At 48.4% G+C, this 17,440-nt stretch overlaps 1 protein-coding gene across 1 annotated transcript in view; it reads right to left on the bottom strand.

Annotated features, from left to right (window-relative positions):
• Positions 1–17,440, bottom strand: part of uxs1 (UDP-glucuronate decarboxylase 1) — a 113,373-nt gene that overhangs the window by 38,381 nt on the left and 57,552 nt on the right. Inside the window, exons 8-9 of the mRNA XM_038818235.1 lie at positions 11,823–11,882; positions 3,981–4,102 (exon numbers count right to left, since the gene is read on the bottom strand). Coding sequence (XP_038674163.1) covers positions 3,981–4,102; positions 11,823–11,882 — 182 coding nt within the window. The remainder of the gene's footprint in view (positions 1–3,980; positions 4,103–11,822; positions 11,883–17,440) is intronic.

The raw sequence follows: 17,440 nt of genomic DNA, 5'->3' as shown, positions 1-17,440 counted from the left end.
TTGATACGGACTCATCGGGAGAAGGTGGAGCGAGCAGGGATAGATAGGCTGGTTAGGGAGATACTCCAGGTGGACAGAAGGTATATTGAAGCCCCAGAGGCAGGGTTGTTGAAGGAGCGGCAGAAGCTGCAGGTGGAGTTAGGGAAGGTGGTGAGGCAGTTGAGGAAGGCGACAGGGGCCATATACGAGTATGGTGAGAAGGCCAGTAGGATGCTAGCATACCAGCTTAGGAAAAGGGAGGTGGCCAGGGAGATGGAAGATTGAAGGACAGAGAGGGGAATACGGTCTTGGACCCAGTGGGGGTGAACAGGGTGTTCAATGAGTTTTACATTTGGCTGTATGAGTCGACGCCCCGAGCTGGGGTGGAGGGGATGAGGCAAGTTTTGGAAGGGTTGAAGTTTCCGAAGGTGGAGGAAGGGTTGGTGGAGGGGTTGGGAGCCCTGATCTGGATTGTAGAAGTAGTAGAGGGATTGGAGGCCATGCAATCGGGTAAGGCCCCGGGACCGGACGGCTACCCAGTGGAATTGTACAAGAAGTTTTCTGGGATGTTGGGAAGCACAGTAGCATAGTGGTTAGCACTGTGGCTTCACAGCGCCAGGGTCCCAGGGTCGGTTCCCTGTTGGGTCACTACCTGTGCGGTGTCTGTACATTCTCCCCGTGTCTGCCTTGGTTTCCTCTGAGTCCTCCGGTTTCCCCCCATGGTCCAAAGACGTGGAAGTTAGTTGGATTGGCCATGCTAAATTGCCCTTAGCGTCCAAAAAGGTTAGATGGGGTTATTGGGTTAAGGGGATAGGGTTGAAGTGAGGGCTTAAGTGGGTCGGTGCAGACTCGATGGGCTGAATGGCCTCCTTCTGCACTATAAGTTCCATGTTCTGGTGAGGGCATTTAATGAGGCAAGGGAGCGGGGTGTTCTTCCCCCAACAATGTTACAGGCTTTGGTCTCATTGATCCTGAAGCGGGAGAAGGACCCAGAGCAATGTGGGTCAGACAGACCAATCTCCCTGCTGAATGTCGACTCCAAATTGCTGGCCTCAAGGATAAAGGATGGTGTTCCGGGGGTGCTAGGGGAAGACCAGACGGGGTTTGTCAAAGGCAGACAGCTAACGGCCAACGTTAGAAGGCTCTTGAATGTAATCATGATGCCCTCCAAAGGGACGGAGGGGGAGTGGTAGTCGCTATGGATGCAGAGAAGGCCTTTGAGCGGGTCTAGCTATATGCAGTTGATCTGCTCCTGTATATTTCTGACCCGGTAGGGGGAATGGGGGAGCTTATGCGGATCTTAGGGGAATTTGGCAGGTTCTCGGGGTACAACTTGAATATGGGTAAGAGCAAGGTTTTTGTGATCCAGGCGAGGGGGCAGGAGTTTAAAGTGGTGGGAGGGAGTATTCGTTACTGGGTATTCAGATGGCGCTGGGATGGGAGCAGCTACATAAATTAAATTTGGCCTGGTTAGTTGAGCAAATAAAGGAGGACTTTCGGAGGTGGGACATGCTCCCGTTGTCACTGGTGGGGAGGGTACAGACTGTAAAAATAACGGTTCTCCCAAGATTTTTGTTTGTTTTCCAGTGCTTCCCTATTTTTATACCAAAGGCCTTTTTTAAGTGGGTGAATGCGGTGATCTCTGGGTTTGTGTGGGTGGGTAAAACTCTGTGAGTAAAGAAAGTGCTGCTGGAGCGGAGCCGAGGGGGGTGGTTGGCACAGCCGAACTTTAGGAACTACTACTGGGCGGTAAATATAACCATGATTACTAAGTGGGTAGTGGGGAGGTGTGGGAACGGGTGGAGGCGGACTCATGTAAGGGCACAAGTCTAGGAACACTGGTAACGGCTCCTCTGCTGTTCTCACCAGCCAGGTACTCCACAAGCCCACTGGTAGTAGCGTTCCTGAGAGTTTGGGGTCAGTGGTGGAAGCATATGGGAGTGGAGTTAGCGTCGGGTGGACTCCAATTTGTGGTAACCACCGGTTTGTACCGTGAAGGGTGGATGGGGGGTTTCAGAGGTGGCAGAGAGCAGGGATTGAGAGGCTGGGGGATCTGTTTATTGATGGTAGCTTTCCCTGTTTGGAGGATCTGGAATAGGAGTTTGAATTGCTAGGATGGAATGGATTTTGACCTTTCCGCTTCTACCGCCGCAGGGGATACAGGACAAGGTAGTCTCTAGAACGGGAGCGGGGATGGGGAAGGTATCGGAAATCTATAAAGAACTTATGGAGTGGGAGGAAACCCAGATAGGTGAGCTAAATCATAAATGGGAAGATGAGTTGGCGGGGCGGTGGGAGGGTGCTCTGAGCTGAGTCAACACAACCTCACCATGTGCCAGCCTCAGCCTATACAAGGTGGTTCACCAGGCACACATGACGGTGGTCCGGATGAGCAGGTTTATTTGGGGTGGAGGACAGGTTTGGGAGGTGTGCAGGAGGGCCCGCAAATCATGTCCACATGTTTTGGTCATGTCTGAAGCTCAGGAGATTCTGGCAGGGATTTGTGGATGTCATGTCTACGGTACTAAATACAGGGGTGGCGTCGGGTCCAGAGGTGGCGATTTCTGGAGTGTCGGAAGACCCGGGAGTCCAGGGGGCGAGAGGCGCCGACGTTTTGGCCTTTGCCTCCTTGGTAGCCCGGAGACGGATCTTACTAGCATGGAGGGACTCGAAGCCCCCAAAATCAGGGGTATGGGTTAGCGACATAGCTGAGTTTCTCAGGCTTGAGAAAATTAAGTTTGCCCTGAGAGGATCAATGTTAGGGTTCGTCCAGAGGTGACAGCCATTTATCGACTTCTTCGGGGAAAACTAAACTGTTCGCAGAACCAATAAGGGGGAGGAGGCAAGGAGTATGGGGGGTAGGGGGAGTTAGATTATTTTTGTCTAGCTTAGGCGGGAACAATGAGAGAGATGGAGGGATGTGTTACGCACTGAATTATGTTTACATTTGTATTTGTATCTTTTTTTGTTATAAAACCATAAATGCCTTAATACAATGTTTGTTAATAAAAACAGCTCCAAAGTTCTTTCTGTCCTAGGGTGACCCCTAGTTGTAACAACCTAGTTTTACTTTCAGACCTGTTTACTTTCATTCATAAACCCTCATCACCATGCATGCATCAAAAGCAAACTGACGTGATTAACCCCATTCAAATACAGAAAAACAAAATTAAACTTACTTAAATCTATATCGGATTTCTAATACCACAAATATAAAATATACATTATTTAAAGCTACCTCTGTTACCTGCCAAATTTCCAATACTTTATATTATTAATTCCAATCTGGATGTTAGCTAAAATTATGCAAATCCATTTCCTCAACCAGCAGTAACAAATTGATTACGATTCCTGAAGTGAAGAGTTCAAGGATTTTTTCCCACCAAAAAAATGTAAAGTAGCACAGCATGGTTGATGCAGAAAAACATAAGAGTTATCTTTAGTGGGAATGGAGGAGCCACAAGATTTCCTTGCTCATTCGCATTAGCAATCATCTACAAATTTATATTCCTGAAATCACTGGTGTTATATTAACATTGATAGATTATTAATCTAACATCTCTAAATGCTCGTGCCATTTTTCTGCGAAAGTTCTATTAACATCAGTGTGAAGATGAAATTATCTTCAATTACAGTTTTCAAAAATTGCGTAGCACGGAATACAAGACAAATAATTAGAAGTACTTTTGCAGATGCTTTCCAGGATTAATCTTCAGTGCTTTAAACTGTCTGATCAAAAATATTAGAAATATAACAGTTATAATAGCACAAAGCCATCGGAAATCAAAGAGTGAATACCTGGCACTAGGATATCTAATTATATTAAATAAGAGTTAAAATCTAACATACAAACTAAGAACTTTTGAACACTTAAGTGTAATATACCAATTACTTAAAACGTTACTGTTCTTAAAATGTACTGCCTAGAGTTCAAAATTTAATACGCACATTGGAACTTAGTTTCCTGGTTAGTTAAATGTATATCTGAGGTATGCACTAACCTGCTTCATGTAGGCATAACACATGGTTTCAGCTACTCTTTTGCCCTCATCATAGCAGGCTCTTGGACCAATAGGATTTACATGGCCCCAGTAATCTTCACGCTGTGGGTGAACTTCTGGATCTTTAAAGATTAAAAAATTTAGTTTTTTATTTTAAAAATAGCACAATAAATAACCATAAAATGTTACAATTGCTCACACATATACCCAATTAGTAGCTCTCTGCTGGATCCAAGTTATTACAAATGACCCAGACAGCAAGGAAGGTGAAGGAGCAATTGTTTGACAATAGGCACCATAGTAATTTTACATCTGACTCAGGCAACAGCGCAATGTGTACCAAAGTAATGAGATGGAGTCCTTTCAACCTGAAGCCCTTTACTAAGCTCAAATAAATGACTCTGATATACAGCAGTTAAACCAGAATGTACAATCACCAGGGGTCATATAGAGAGGATTGCATTTATTCCACCTGTCCTGTGTCTTTTTTGTTAATAAACATTTTATTGAGGTTTTTTTGGTATTATAACAACAACACAATAAACAATGTACATGAAACTATAAACATAGTGCAAAAGCCGTCTCCCTCCCTTACAGGTCCTACCTTTGTTAACCTAAGCTAAACTAACCCCCCCCCCCCCCACCCCCCCCCCCACCTTCTGCTGACGATTAATTTTCCGCGAAGTACTTGACGAACGTTTGCCACCTCCGGGCGAACCGTAACAGTGACCCTCTCAAGGCAAACTTGATTTTCTCCAAACAGAGAAAGCTAGCCATGTCCGATAGCCAGGTCTCCGACTTCGGGGCTCTGAGTCCCTCCAAGCTAATAGTATCTGTCTCTGGGCTACCAGGGACGCAAAGGCCAGAACGTCTGCATCTTTCTCCTCCTGGATTCCTGGGTCTTCCGACACCCCGGAAATCGCCACCTCTGGACGCGGCGCCACCCTTGTTTTTAACACCGTGGACATGACATCTGCAAACCCCTGCCAAAATCCCCAAAGCTTCGGACATGCCCAGAACATGTGTACATGGTTCGCTGGTCCTCCCGCACATTTTGCACACCGTCTTCCACCCCAAAGAACCTGCTCATCCGGGCCACTGTCATGTGAGCCCGGTGAACGACCTTGAATTGTATCAGGCTGAGCCTGGCACATTTTGTGGATGCGTTGACTCCACTCAACACGTCCACCAATAAACCATCCTCTATCTCTCCTCCCAGCTCCTCCTCCCCCTTGCGCTTCAGCTCCTCGGTCTGCGTCTTCTCTGACCCCAAAAGTTCCGTGTAAATGTCCGAGACGTTCCCTTCTCCTACCCACCCTCTGGAAACTACCCTGTCCTGAAACCCCCTTAGCGGTAGGAGCGGGAAGATTGACACCTGCTTATGTAGGAAGTCCTGCACCTGCAGATACCTAAATTTGTTCCCCCTCGCCAACCCAAACTTCTCCTCCAGCACCCTCATACTCGGAAAGCTCCCCTCTATAAACAATATCCCCCATCTTCTCAATCCCTGCTCTCCACCATATCCGGAACCCCCCATCCATACTTCTCGGGACAAACTGGTGATTATTACAGATTGGGGACCAGACCGATGCTCCCTCTGCTCCCACATGTCTCCTCCATTGACCCCAGACTCTCAGGGCCACCACCACCACGGGGCTGGTGGAATATCGTGTTGGCGGGAACTGCAGAGGCGCAGTTACCAACGCCCCCAGGATCGTCATCTTCACCGTCTGCACTCTCCCAGCTAATGACAACGGGAGTGCGTCCCATCTCCAAAAATCCTCCTTCTACTAGCCGGGCCAGATTTAATTTATGCAGCCGGTCACATTCCCGTGCCATTTGAATGCCTAGGTACCTAAAGCTTCCCCCTACTAATCTAAACAGCAGCACCCCCAATCGCCTCTCCTGTCCCCTCGCCTGGATTTCAAACATCTCACTTTTCCCCATATTTAGCTTATACCCCGAAAACTGGCCAAATTCCCTTAGAATCCTCTTCCATCCCTCTAATGGGTCCAATGGGCAGCATGGAAGCATGGTGGTTAGCATAAATGCTTCACAGCTCCAGGGTCCCAGGTTTGATTCCCGGCTGGGTCACTGTCTGTATGGAGTCTGCACGTCCTTCCCGTGTGTGCGTGGGTTTCCTCCGGGTGCTCCGGTTTCCTCCCACAGTCCAAAGATGTGCGGGTTAGGTGGATTGGCCATGATAAATTGCCCGTAGTGTCCTAATAGTAAGGTTAAGGGGGGGGGGGAGTTGTTGGGTTACGGGTATAGGGTGGATACGTGGGTTTGAGTAGGGTGATCATGGCTCGGCACAACATCGAGGGCCGAAGGGCCTGTTCTGTGCTGTACTGTTCTATGTTCAATACATATAGTAGCAGGTTGTCTGCATAGAGCGAGACTCTGTGCTCCACCTCCCCACACCCAGCCCTTCCAGCCCCTTGAGGCTCTCAGAGCGATTGCCAACGGTGGCGAGAGGGGCATCCCTATCTCATCCCCCCGTGCAGTCTAAATAGTCCGATGTTATCCTATTCGTCCGTACGCTTGCCACAGGAGCCTGATACAGCAACCTGACCCAGTCAATAAAGCCCCACCCAAATCTGAACCGTCCCAGTACCTCCCACAGATAATCACATTCTACCCGATCGAAAGCCTTTTCTGCATCCATTGCGATCACTACCTCCACCTCCCTACCTTCCAGGGGAATCATGATCACATTTAACAACCTTCTTACATTGGCCACCAACTGCCTACCCTTAACAAACCCTGTCTGGTACTCCGCAATAAAATCCGGAACACAATCCTCAATCCTGGAGGACAAAATTGTGGCCAGCAGTTTGGCGTCCACATTCAACAGGGATATCGGCCTGTAGGACCCACACAGCTCTGGGTTCTTGTCCCGCTTCAGAATCAGCAAAATCGTAGCCTGTGACATCGTCGGGGGCAGCACCCCTCTTTCCCTTGCCTCATTGAACATCCTCATCAACACCAGCCCCAATATCTCAGAGAACCTTTTATAAAACTCCACTGGGTTACCATCCGGCCCCGGGGCTTTACCCGCCTGCATGGCCCTCAGACCCTCCACTATCTCTCCCAACCCGATCAGGGCCCCGAGCCCTTCTACCAGCTCCCCGTCCACCTTTGGGAAATTTAGCCCCCCCCCCCCCCCCCCCCCCCCCAAGAAGTGCCTCATCCCCTCCGGCCCCGTAGGGGGTTCCGACCTATACAGCCCACTGTAGAAATCCCTAAACACCTTATTCACCCCTGCTGAATCTCCAACCAGGTTCCCATCTCCGTCATTTACTTTCCCTAGCTCCCTGGCCGCCTCCCTCTTTCTAAGATGCTGTGCAAGCATTCTGCTGGCATTCTCTCGATGCTCATAGATCAGCCCCTTGCCTTTTTCAGCTGCTCCACCGCCCTCCCTGTGGTTAACAAGCCGAACTCCGCCTGTAGCTTCCGCCGTTTCTTTAAAAGCCCTGCCTCTGGGGTCTCCGCATACCTCCTATCGATCTGTAGTATCTCCTTTACCAGTCGGTCCGTCTCTGCCCTGTCCATCTTCTCCTTATGGGCCCGTATCGAGATCAGCTCCCCTCTGACCACCGCCTTCAGTGCTTCCCAGACCACCGCTGCTTAAATTTCCCCCGTGTCGTTGACCTGCAGGTAGTTATGAATATATTTCCTCAGCCGCTCGCACACCCCTTCGTTGGCCAAAATTCCCACATCTAACCTCCAGTGCGGGTGCTGGTTACTGTCTTTACTAACCTGCAGGCCAACCCAGTGCGGAGCATGGTCTGAGATTGTGATCGTCGAGTACCCCATGTCCACCACCCCTGCCAATAAGGCCCTGCTGCACCCTGCCCATTTTCGAGCTTGACCGGTCCAAGCCAAGGTCAATAACTGTGTTGACGTCCCCTCCGATGACCAACCTACGCGTGTCCAGGTCTGGTATCTTCCCCAGCATCCTCTTTATAAACTCCACATCACCCCAATTTGGCACATACACATTTACTAATACCACTTGCACCCTCTCCAGTTTCCCACTGCCCATAATGTACCAACGTCCCACATCCGAGACTATTCTACCTGCCTTAAACACCACCCGCTTATTGATCAGGATTGCTACCCCTCTAATCTGAATCCAGTCCCAAGTGGAAAACCTGACTGACCCAGCCTTTCCTCAATCTAATCTGGTCAGTTACTCTAAGGTGCGTCTCCTGCAACATTACCACATCCGCCTTCAGTCCCCTAAGATGCGCAAACACGCGTGCCCTCTTGACCGGCACATTTAACCCTCGAACATTCCAGGTGATCAGCCTAGTTGGGGGGCTCATTGCCCCCCTCCTTTGCTGATCAGCCATCCCCTTTTTTGGGCCCCGCCTCCAGTCCATGCTCCCCACCTCCACCGGCCCACCCCCAGGCAGCCTCCGCCCCCAACCTCCTCTCTGTCCCTTGGCCCAAGTTCCTCCCTTGTTAACAGGACATTTTATCCCCTCTCCCCCCCGCCCCCTCCACCCCCCAGTAACAACACTCTGTAACCCAACCCCTTTGATAAACCAAACATATGCACACCCCCACTGCGCTTCTGTGAGCTAGCCCGCCCAGCTAGCTTGGTGGCCCCCACCCCTGGTGCCGGATAGTCTCCCACCTATTGTTCTTCCTCACCCTGCCCCCCGCTCATATAAACATACTCCATCAAACAATCCCCACACAATTGCCCGACAGAAAGACACCAAAGTCTAAACAAGCACACCTCCATCCCCCAACAGTGCAAATGAAAACCTTAATGCACTCAGCTCTGCCATTGTTCCCAAATCAATACAGAAGGCATTACAAACAGCTTCCACAAATTGAAAAACGAGAAGCTTTTTTTTTTAAAAGAACAGAGAAACAAAAAGAAAAAAACAAAAAACATGAACGCTGCAGGAAAGTTCAAAAGTTCTCAGTCCACCACCAGTCCTTTCCTTTTCACGAAGTCCAGCGTGTCCTCAGGCGACTCAAAATAAAAGTGCTGTTCCTAGTACGTGACCCAGAGTGGGGCCGGATACAACAGTCCGAGCTTCACCATTTTCTTAAAAAGGATCAACCTAATCTGGTTGAAACCTGCTCTTCTCCTGGCCACTTCACACAGGTCCTGGTAGACCTGCAGGATACTATTGTTCCACTTACAGCTCCGTGTCCGCTTGGCCCACTGTAGAATGCGCTCCTTATCCAAGTGCCTGTGGAATCTCACCACCATTGCCCTCGGGGGGGGGGGGGGGGGGGGTCTCCCGTTCGCAGCGTCCTCCTGAGTGCTTTATGAGCCCTGTCCGCCTCCAAGTGTCGGGAGAATGCCCCATACCCCAGCAGCTTCTCAAACATATCTGCGATGTATGCCCAGCGTCCGCTCCTTTGGACCCCTCCGGGAGTCCAACGCTTCTCAAGTTCTGCCGGCGGAGCCTATTCTCCAGGTCCTCAACCTTCTCCAGGAGCTTCTTCTGCTGGTCTCTCAGCATCCCCACCTCCAACTCCACCGGTTTGATGTTCCTCCTGCTCAGCCAGCGCCTTCTCCGTCTTCTTGATCGCCTGATCTTGGGCGTCCAATCTAAGCTTCAGCCGCTCAATCGGCTCTTTTATCGGGTCCAAGCAGTCCCATTTCTGCTGAGCAAAGCCTTCCTGAATAACTTGCATCAGCTGCTCCGTTGACCGCTGGGTCGACAAACCAGAGGTCTGGTCCTCCGCCATGCTGTCTCCCTCTGCAGCTTCAGCCCAAGCCTTTTCTGTCTTTCTGTTTCTGCCTTTACAAGCACTTCTAATCCTTCTCTAAATGCACCGATGTGGGAATTCAGTGCACAACTGCCTCTGTCTTCAGTTTTACAGTTCAAGTTCGGTAGAAAATCAGGGGAAAAGGTCCAAAAGTCCGACCCGAGCGGGAGCCACCAAATGTGGGACTTACTCCTTCATAGCCACCACCGGAAGTTCCTGTATTGTGTCTTTTACACACAGGCATTTGTGGTTCACTGGCATAGCATGCATGAACTACAATTTTGTGTCAAATTATATACTGGAACGTCACATTTGTTTAACAAAATAGTGTTTGTGAATTCTGGTATAATATTCACTCATTTTCCCTTTCTATAGTGTCCTGAAGGAGCCAGCTATCGCCCAATCTATCTCACAACCCAATGGTACTCATTCGACATGTGGGAGTCACCAGCAGAAATAGAACAACCAAGGGAAATTAGGCAAAAATTTTGAAAACAGAGCATCAAGTGAAACACAGGACAGCAGAGGTGAGCAAGGTGCTGACCCATGCTGAGCCAGAAAGATGGTAGCAATTTGTCAACCACTGCAGCATCAAATTTGATGCCAGCAGCTGCATGCACAGTCACCAGTCGATCCAGTAGAGAAAAAAGGCTTTCTCTGCCCCAGGTATCAGTGACATCCATCAGTAATAGAATAGAACAGTACAGCACAGAACAGGCCCTTTGGCCTTAGATGTTGTGCCGAGCAATGATCACCCTACTCAAACCCACGTATCCACCCTATATCCATAACCCAACAACCCCCCCTTAACCTTACTTTTTTAGGACACTACAGGCAATTTAGCATGGCCAATCCACCTAACCTGCACATCTTTGGACTGTGGGAGGAAACCGGAGCACCCGGAGGAAACCCACACACACACGGGGAGGACGTGCAGACTCCACACAGACAATGACCCAGCCGGGAACCGAACCTGGGACCCTGGAGCTGTGAAGCATTTATGCTAACCACCATGCTACCGTGCTGCCCCTAATCTATCCCATTACTGTCTTTCATTGGTATTACTGTCTACAAGGAGCTCTGGTGTAGATTGCAGAATACACTCCACACACATAGCCATGAAAGGCAAGCATCAGGGGAAAAAAAGTCATTTATAATCAGCTGTTCGGGCAATAACTTAATTAATTGACCCATTTCTACTTTGGTCTGTGAATTCATTCTGCAGCTAAATGGGTGGTAGATGATGTCAAGTGGAGAATAATTTGTGGGCATACTGCCTGGGGAGTCATTTCATTGGGAATGAATATGCAGAAATGCTTCTGCTGGGGCATACATGATATTTAACTAAATTCCAAGATTCATCGTCCTGGCTGTAGCTTTTTTATTGTTAATCTTTTCCTCAGACAACCTGACCTTCCCTCTTCCATTTATTGATTGGTGACTTTTCTAAAAGTAAAACTGTGATGCATTTAACATTTTAAAGACTTTTGGAAAGGGTTTAATAACAGGTGACAAAGGGAAAAACTAAAAAAACTAAAATGGGAACAAAATTGAACCAAATGAAAGAAAGCATAAAGGAACAAAAACAATGCTGTTACTCCCAAAAGAAAGGAATAACCTACCTAGAAAGATTAAACTACTTTTCTGTCTCTAATGAGTTGAACTAAAATCATGTGACGCCACTGGCAAAACAGCGCAGCCCACATGAGGAAACAATCGGTATAATCCTGGGTGGTACAAAGCCTAGTTCGGGGCTCTTGTGCCTGTGATGTCTATGGCATTTACTCATGCTGAAAGTAAGGTAAAACAAGGGGACTAGGAGACACCAATTTTAATATTTAGGATTAGATGATTCAAAATAATTGAATTCTCCTTTATGATTAATATATTATTGGATGATATTATCATCACTGATTCCATGATTCCATGCGACATCCATGATTCATCCACTGAGGAAGGCATTTCTTGGTGAAGGACCAAAGCCGATTTTGCAGAATTTAACTAAACGTACATTTTACATAAAAAGGTATAGATTTAAAAAGGCATAGATTGCTGTGGTTATGAAGAGAGGCAGTGAAAGAGCAACCATAAATTGGTCCTTACCTCCATATACTTCAGAGGTAGAAGCTAATAGGAGGCGTGCACCAACACGTTTTGCTAACCCTGTGGAAAAACAAAACCCATTTGATATTTTAATCATTAGAAAATGAAATAACATTGAGAACACTGTTGATGCCACCAGCTTTACTTTTAATGTTCTGAAATACATTTAGAATAATCTTTCATACAATTTTTACTTTATAAGTAAACTTAAGAGAGCGATTGGGCAGAAGTGACATTAGCAGGACTAATTGGATAGCTGTATCAAAGAGTTGGCACAGGCATGATGGACCAAATGACCTCTTTTGATACTATGGGATATTATGACTAATATAGGAGGCTCACTACAGATTTTGATTTGCTCAGTTTACTTTACAGATTAAGATCAGATGTATAACATGAGCACAAAAATGCAATTTAATGTTATAAATTTGTTTTTCCATGCCAATTTCCCACTCTCCATCTTTTCTGTACGCATTAGGTTCTTATGGAGTATAGTTTTATACACGACTGACATCTAAGCAGTCATGCAATAAATGTAATGGTGAGCTTTGACAGCCATTTGCCAAGTTACTTGAAAGTGTTATATCAGAGCCAAGTTTAGGCTTGCCTGATGTCTACAAACGCATGTTCTGAACAGAGGATCCTGGAATATTTGCCCAGTTCTAATTCAGGACTCTATGTCAAGTACAGAACTCCTACTGCCACTGTAGCTAAAATCAATTCATTAGTTGAGAGGAGAGAATGAATCTTTAACCTTTTTGGTGTGTGTGTGTGAGAGATGTAGCTCATTAAATTAACTGGCTGAGCCCCAGGAGGAGATTATCATAATGTCACAAAGTGTGTCAGACCTTGATTTGTAGTTCTTCTATATTGACATTAAGGTTTAGTAGCAAAAGGCCGATTTGGCCACGGCATGTTGACATGAAAGATATCCTACATCAATGTGATAAAAATTTTGAATGGAAATAGTTCACATACTCCATATTTTTACATATTTCAACTTGCAATTCGAATATTCCACACTGACATCAACCTATTTTGACATTTGGCCAGACGTCATTTTACACAATTTAATTTAATTCAGTGCAACAATAAAATCTAATCCTAAAAAATCCAAATTGTTCAAGGACATTGCTGCAAATAGCTAGTTCCATATTAATATTTTAGAGGTATTGGGCGGGATTCTCTGCTGGCGGGATTCTCCGTTTTGCCGGGGGTTTCCCAACGGCGTGGGGTTGCCCCACAATGGGAAACCCCATTGAACGGCCGGCGTAATGGAGAATCCCTCCGGCGGGTCGGGGCAGAATTGTGGCGCGGTGGGGCGGAGAATCCAGCCCAATATTTACATGTCATGGGAAGAAGATTGCTGTATCGGTAAGGTAATTCAAATACACTAAACTGTGGTGCATCTACAAACTTCAGGGAAAAATAATACCAAAGATTCACAATCCTCTCACTGAAAGTTCTCCTCACCGACCCTTCATCCAGAAGCTGAGACTCCTTCCCCTCCGTGTCTAGATTCCCAAGCTTTGGGAAACAACCCCTGTGTCAACCCTGTCAAGCTGCACTCTCACGCTTCTTTCTACACTCCAGAAATGTTTTTTTAAAAAATATTTTTATTTAGGTTTTTAATATTTTAACATTTTAAATGCACAACACAACAAAGCAAAAAAAACTAAGACCCCAACCCCCCCCCATCTCCTCCCTGTCCACCACTCAATAACCCAAAACAACAGCCCCGCTTTGCCACCCTTAACAGCTATGGTAACCAACTGTTTAAAATGTAACATTAACATCTGCCCCCCAGCAGCTCCAGCAAGCTCAACACCCCAATTTAGCACCCAGTGGACTGAGCTCCAAATCCACGTGCAAGATTGCCAACATGGTGCTGAAGAACAACCTCCACAATTTCTCCAACTTCGGGCAGAATCAGAACATATGTACATGGTTGGCCGGACCACTCGGGCACCTTTCACAGATGTCCTACACCCCTCAAACAATTGGCTCATCCTAAACTTCGTCAGGTCCGCTCTATCTACCAATTTTATCTGCACCAACCCCAGCCTCATGCACAAGATTGAGGAATTCACCCATCTCTTCCTCCCACCTGACGGTACCCCCCTCCAACGATGCCATATTCTCCTCCAAAATCCACCCGTAGATAGCCGAGATGACCCCCTCCTCCAGCCCCATCACCGACAGCATATCTTCAACAAGGAGGGCAGTGCCACCGGAAAAGTCAGGAAAACCTTCTTCGCGAAATCCCGCACCTGCATGTACCTGAGTATCTCCCCCCCCCTCCGCAGAATCCCAAACTTCTCCCCCAATTCTTCCGAACTCACAAATCGTCCATCTAGAAATAAGTCTTTCGGTTCCTTCACATCCAGCTCCTCTTATTCCTGAAACCTGGAATTAATCCTCGCTGGTCAAACCCATGATTCCCTCAGATTGGCAACCACTCCGTCCCTAACCTAAAATGGAGCCAAACGTGCCTCCATATTTTCAAAATGGCCACCACCACCGGACTCCACAAATATTTCACTTGGCCGAAATGGAGCAGCACCGTTGCCAGCGTCCGCAACACCGGCTCCTTACAAGAGCCTGCCTCCATCTTCACCCAAAAAAACCTCCAGCTCCCTGCCCCAACCCGGCACCGTCTCAGCTTTCACCACCCAATAATAGTACAGGTTTGTAAGGGCCAGGTCCCCTGACTGCCACCCTCTCTGAAGCATCATCTTCATAATCCTTGCAACCTTACCTGCCCACATAAATGACAAAATCAACTGTTCCACCCCCATAAAAAATGTTTTCAGCAAAAACACTGGTAGGCACCGAAATAAAAACAAAAACTGCGGCAAAATATTCATCTTAATCGCCTGCACCCAGCCTTCCAAAGATAGGGGAAGGCTGTCCCATCTCAGTAAATCCACCTTGACCCTACCCACCAGGCTCGTGAAATTCAATTTACGGAGCTGGGCCCAATCCCACCTGTACTCCCAAATATTTGAAGTGGGTAGTTGTCACCCAAAATGGCAACCAGCCTTGGAGAAAACACCAAAAAAAAACTCACTCTTTTCTAGATTCAACATGTAACCTGAAAAGCGCCAAATCCCCAAAGCAATCGCATTACATCCCCCACCGAAGATCCCAGGTTAGAGATATGCATATGGAGACACCATATGCTCGATCTCTCCCTCCTCACTATCCCCTTCTACTTATCCGAGCATCTCAGCACTATGGCCAAGGGCTCTATCATCAGCATAAACGGGAATTGGGACATGGGGCACCCCTATATCGTTCCCCTATGTAATTTAAAAATATGCATATTTTTATTCAAGGCTTTTCGACAAAATCTAAATACATAAACTATCAAAAGAACAACCAAAGAGCTACAAAAGGCCATCCCAACAACCCTAATCCTCCAAACCTTCTGACATTGAGCCCCAACCGCGCCCCTCCTTCCCCTTTATTAATCCCCTTACCTCCCTCCCCCTGCCCTCTCACCTTGCTGACCCCTCAATCCTGCTTGAAGAAATTGATGAACTGTTTCCACCTCCGAGTGAACCCTTCTACCGACCCCCGCCAAGCCAACTTGGGGGGCGATTCTCCGTTGGCCAACGCCAAAATTGGAAACGCCGATTGGGCGGCAAATAGCGCTCGATGCCGAAAATGCAGCAGGTGCTCCGCCCCCGCCAAACACCATCATTGTGCCGCACACCGCACGTAGTTGCAACCGCATTCACATCTCATTAGCGGGCCCACATGCGATGCTCCGTCTCCGGTGGGCCGAGTTCCCAACGCCGCAGTCCACATGTGCTCTCAACAATCGCAAGCTTGGCGTGGTGGCTGCGGAGAGAGAGAGAGAGGGTGTATGGACAGCGTCCAGCACCGCCATACTTTGCCAACATTCATGCCGTTGGCTGGGGGGCTTCTGCCAGGGCTGGGGGGAGTAGTTGTGGTGGCCAGGAAGTGGGCTGTAGGGTGGACAGGGCGCGGTCCAGCATAAACAATGCCATCATTTTGGCTGCGATCGGTGTGTGTGTGTGTGTGTGGGGGGGGGGGGGGGTATAATCTACGCGTGGCTGCCGCTTGTCAGCCCTGCACGTGTCCATCACGGTCCCGGCGATTCCCGCTCACCGATGTTTCTGCCGTGGAGCTCCACAGATCCTTTGTTGGATCAGCACTTCCAAGACTCAGGAACGGAGAATCCAGCCCTTGATCTTTTCCAACAGCAGGAATTCTGCCAGGTCGCTCACCCACACCCCTGCCTTCGGTGGCTCCGAGTCCCACCAACATAACAAAATCCGTCTCTGGGCTATCAGGGAGGCAAAGGCCAATACATCGTCCACTCTCTCCCCCCACCCCCCCAACCCTCGTACTCCCGGTTCTTCTGGCACCCCAAATATCGCCACCTCCGGACTCGGGGTCATCCACATCCCCAAAACCTCGGACATAACATCAGAGAACCCCTGCCAGAACCTCATCAAAATGGGCTGGCCCAAAACATGTGGACATGATTTGCAGGTCCCTCCCACACACCACCGACACTATGCTCCAGCTCCTCAAAACTCTTCATCCTCGCCACTGTCATATGGGCCCTATGCACCACTTTACACTGGTGAGGCTTCACCTCACACACGATGAGAACGCATTCACCCTCCTCAAAGCCTCAGCCCATGTCCCAGCACCCAGCTCCTCTCCTGACTCCTCCGCCCATTTGCACTTAACATCCTCCACCCAGGCGCCCTTCCACTCCATCAGTTCTGCGTAAATGTCCACACTCTTCCACTCCCCTATTTCATCCTCTAACAGAAGCTTTTCTTGCAGCACCAGAGGCGCCAACCCTGGGAAAGACGACACCTCTCTTCTTGCAAAATCCCAAACCTGCAGGCACCTATCCCATTCCCCTTAGGCAACTCAACCAATTCCGCCAACTCCTCCAGCCCGCAGATTTGCCCCCTACAAACAAGTCCCTGAAGTACTCACTCTCCACCTGCCACAACCCCGCATCCACTCTTGCCAGTACAAATCTATGGCTATCACAAATAGGCGCTCACAACGACCTGCCCTCTAACCTCAAGTGCTGCTTAAATTGCCCGAAGACACTCAGAGCCGCCACCACCACTGGACTAACAGAATACCTGGCCAGCGAGAACAGCAGAGGCATCAACAACAAAGCCCTCAAGTACATCCCATACATGATGCTGCCTCCACCTGTCCCCAAACCAACCTCTCTTCCAGGGCCCATTTCCTCACCATCGCAATGTTTATAGCCCAATAATAATACATCAAATTCTGCAACGCCATCCCCCCACCACTCTCGCCCTGCTCCTGAAAAGCCCGTTCCACCCATTGGGCCTTCCCCGCCCACACAAACCCTAAGTTCAACCCATTAACTATTTTAAAATCGACTTAGGGACAAAGGTGGAGAGGTTCCGAAAAACAAGCAGAAACCTCGGCAGCACCATCATTTTAACTGTCTGCACCCGTCCTGCCAACGACAACGGCAACAGCAAAACATCCACCTCCTAAAATCCACCTTCATCCCCTCCAACAATCGAGCCAAATCGTCCCCACTACCCTAAATGGCAGCGTCCCCTAATCTCCTTTCCTCCCCC

Source organism: Scyliorhinus canicula, chromosome 14, assembly GCF_902713615.1.
Source record: "Scyliorhinus canicula chromosome 14, sScyCan1.1, whole genome shotgun sequence".
In the NCBI taxonomy this organism is placed as follows: Eukaryota; Metazoa; Chordata; class Chondrichthyes; order Carcharhiniformes; family Scyliorhinidae; genus Scyliorhinus; species Scyliorhinus canicula.
Note: the sequence above shows the minus strand (reverse complement) of the source record. Positions and strands in the feature narration are given on the sequence as shown.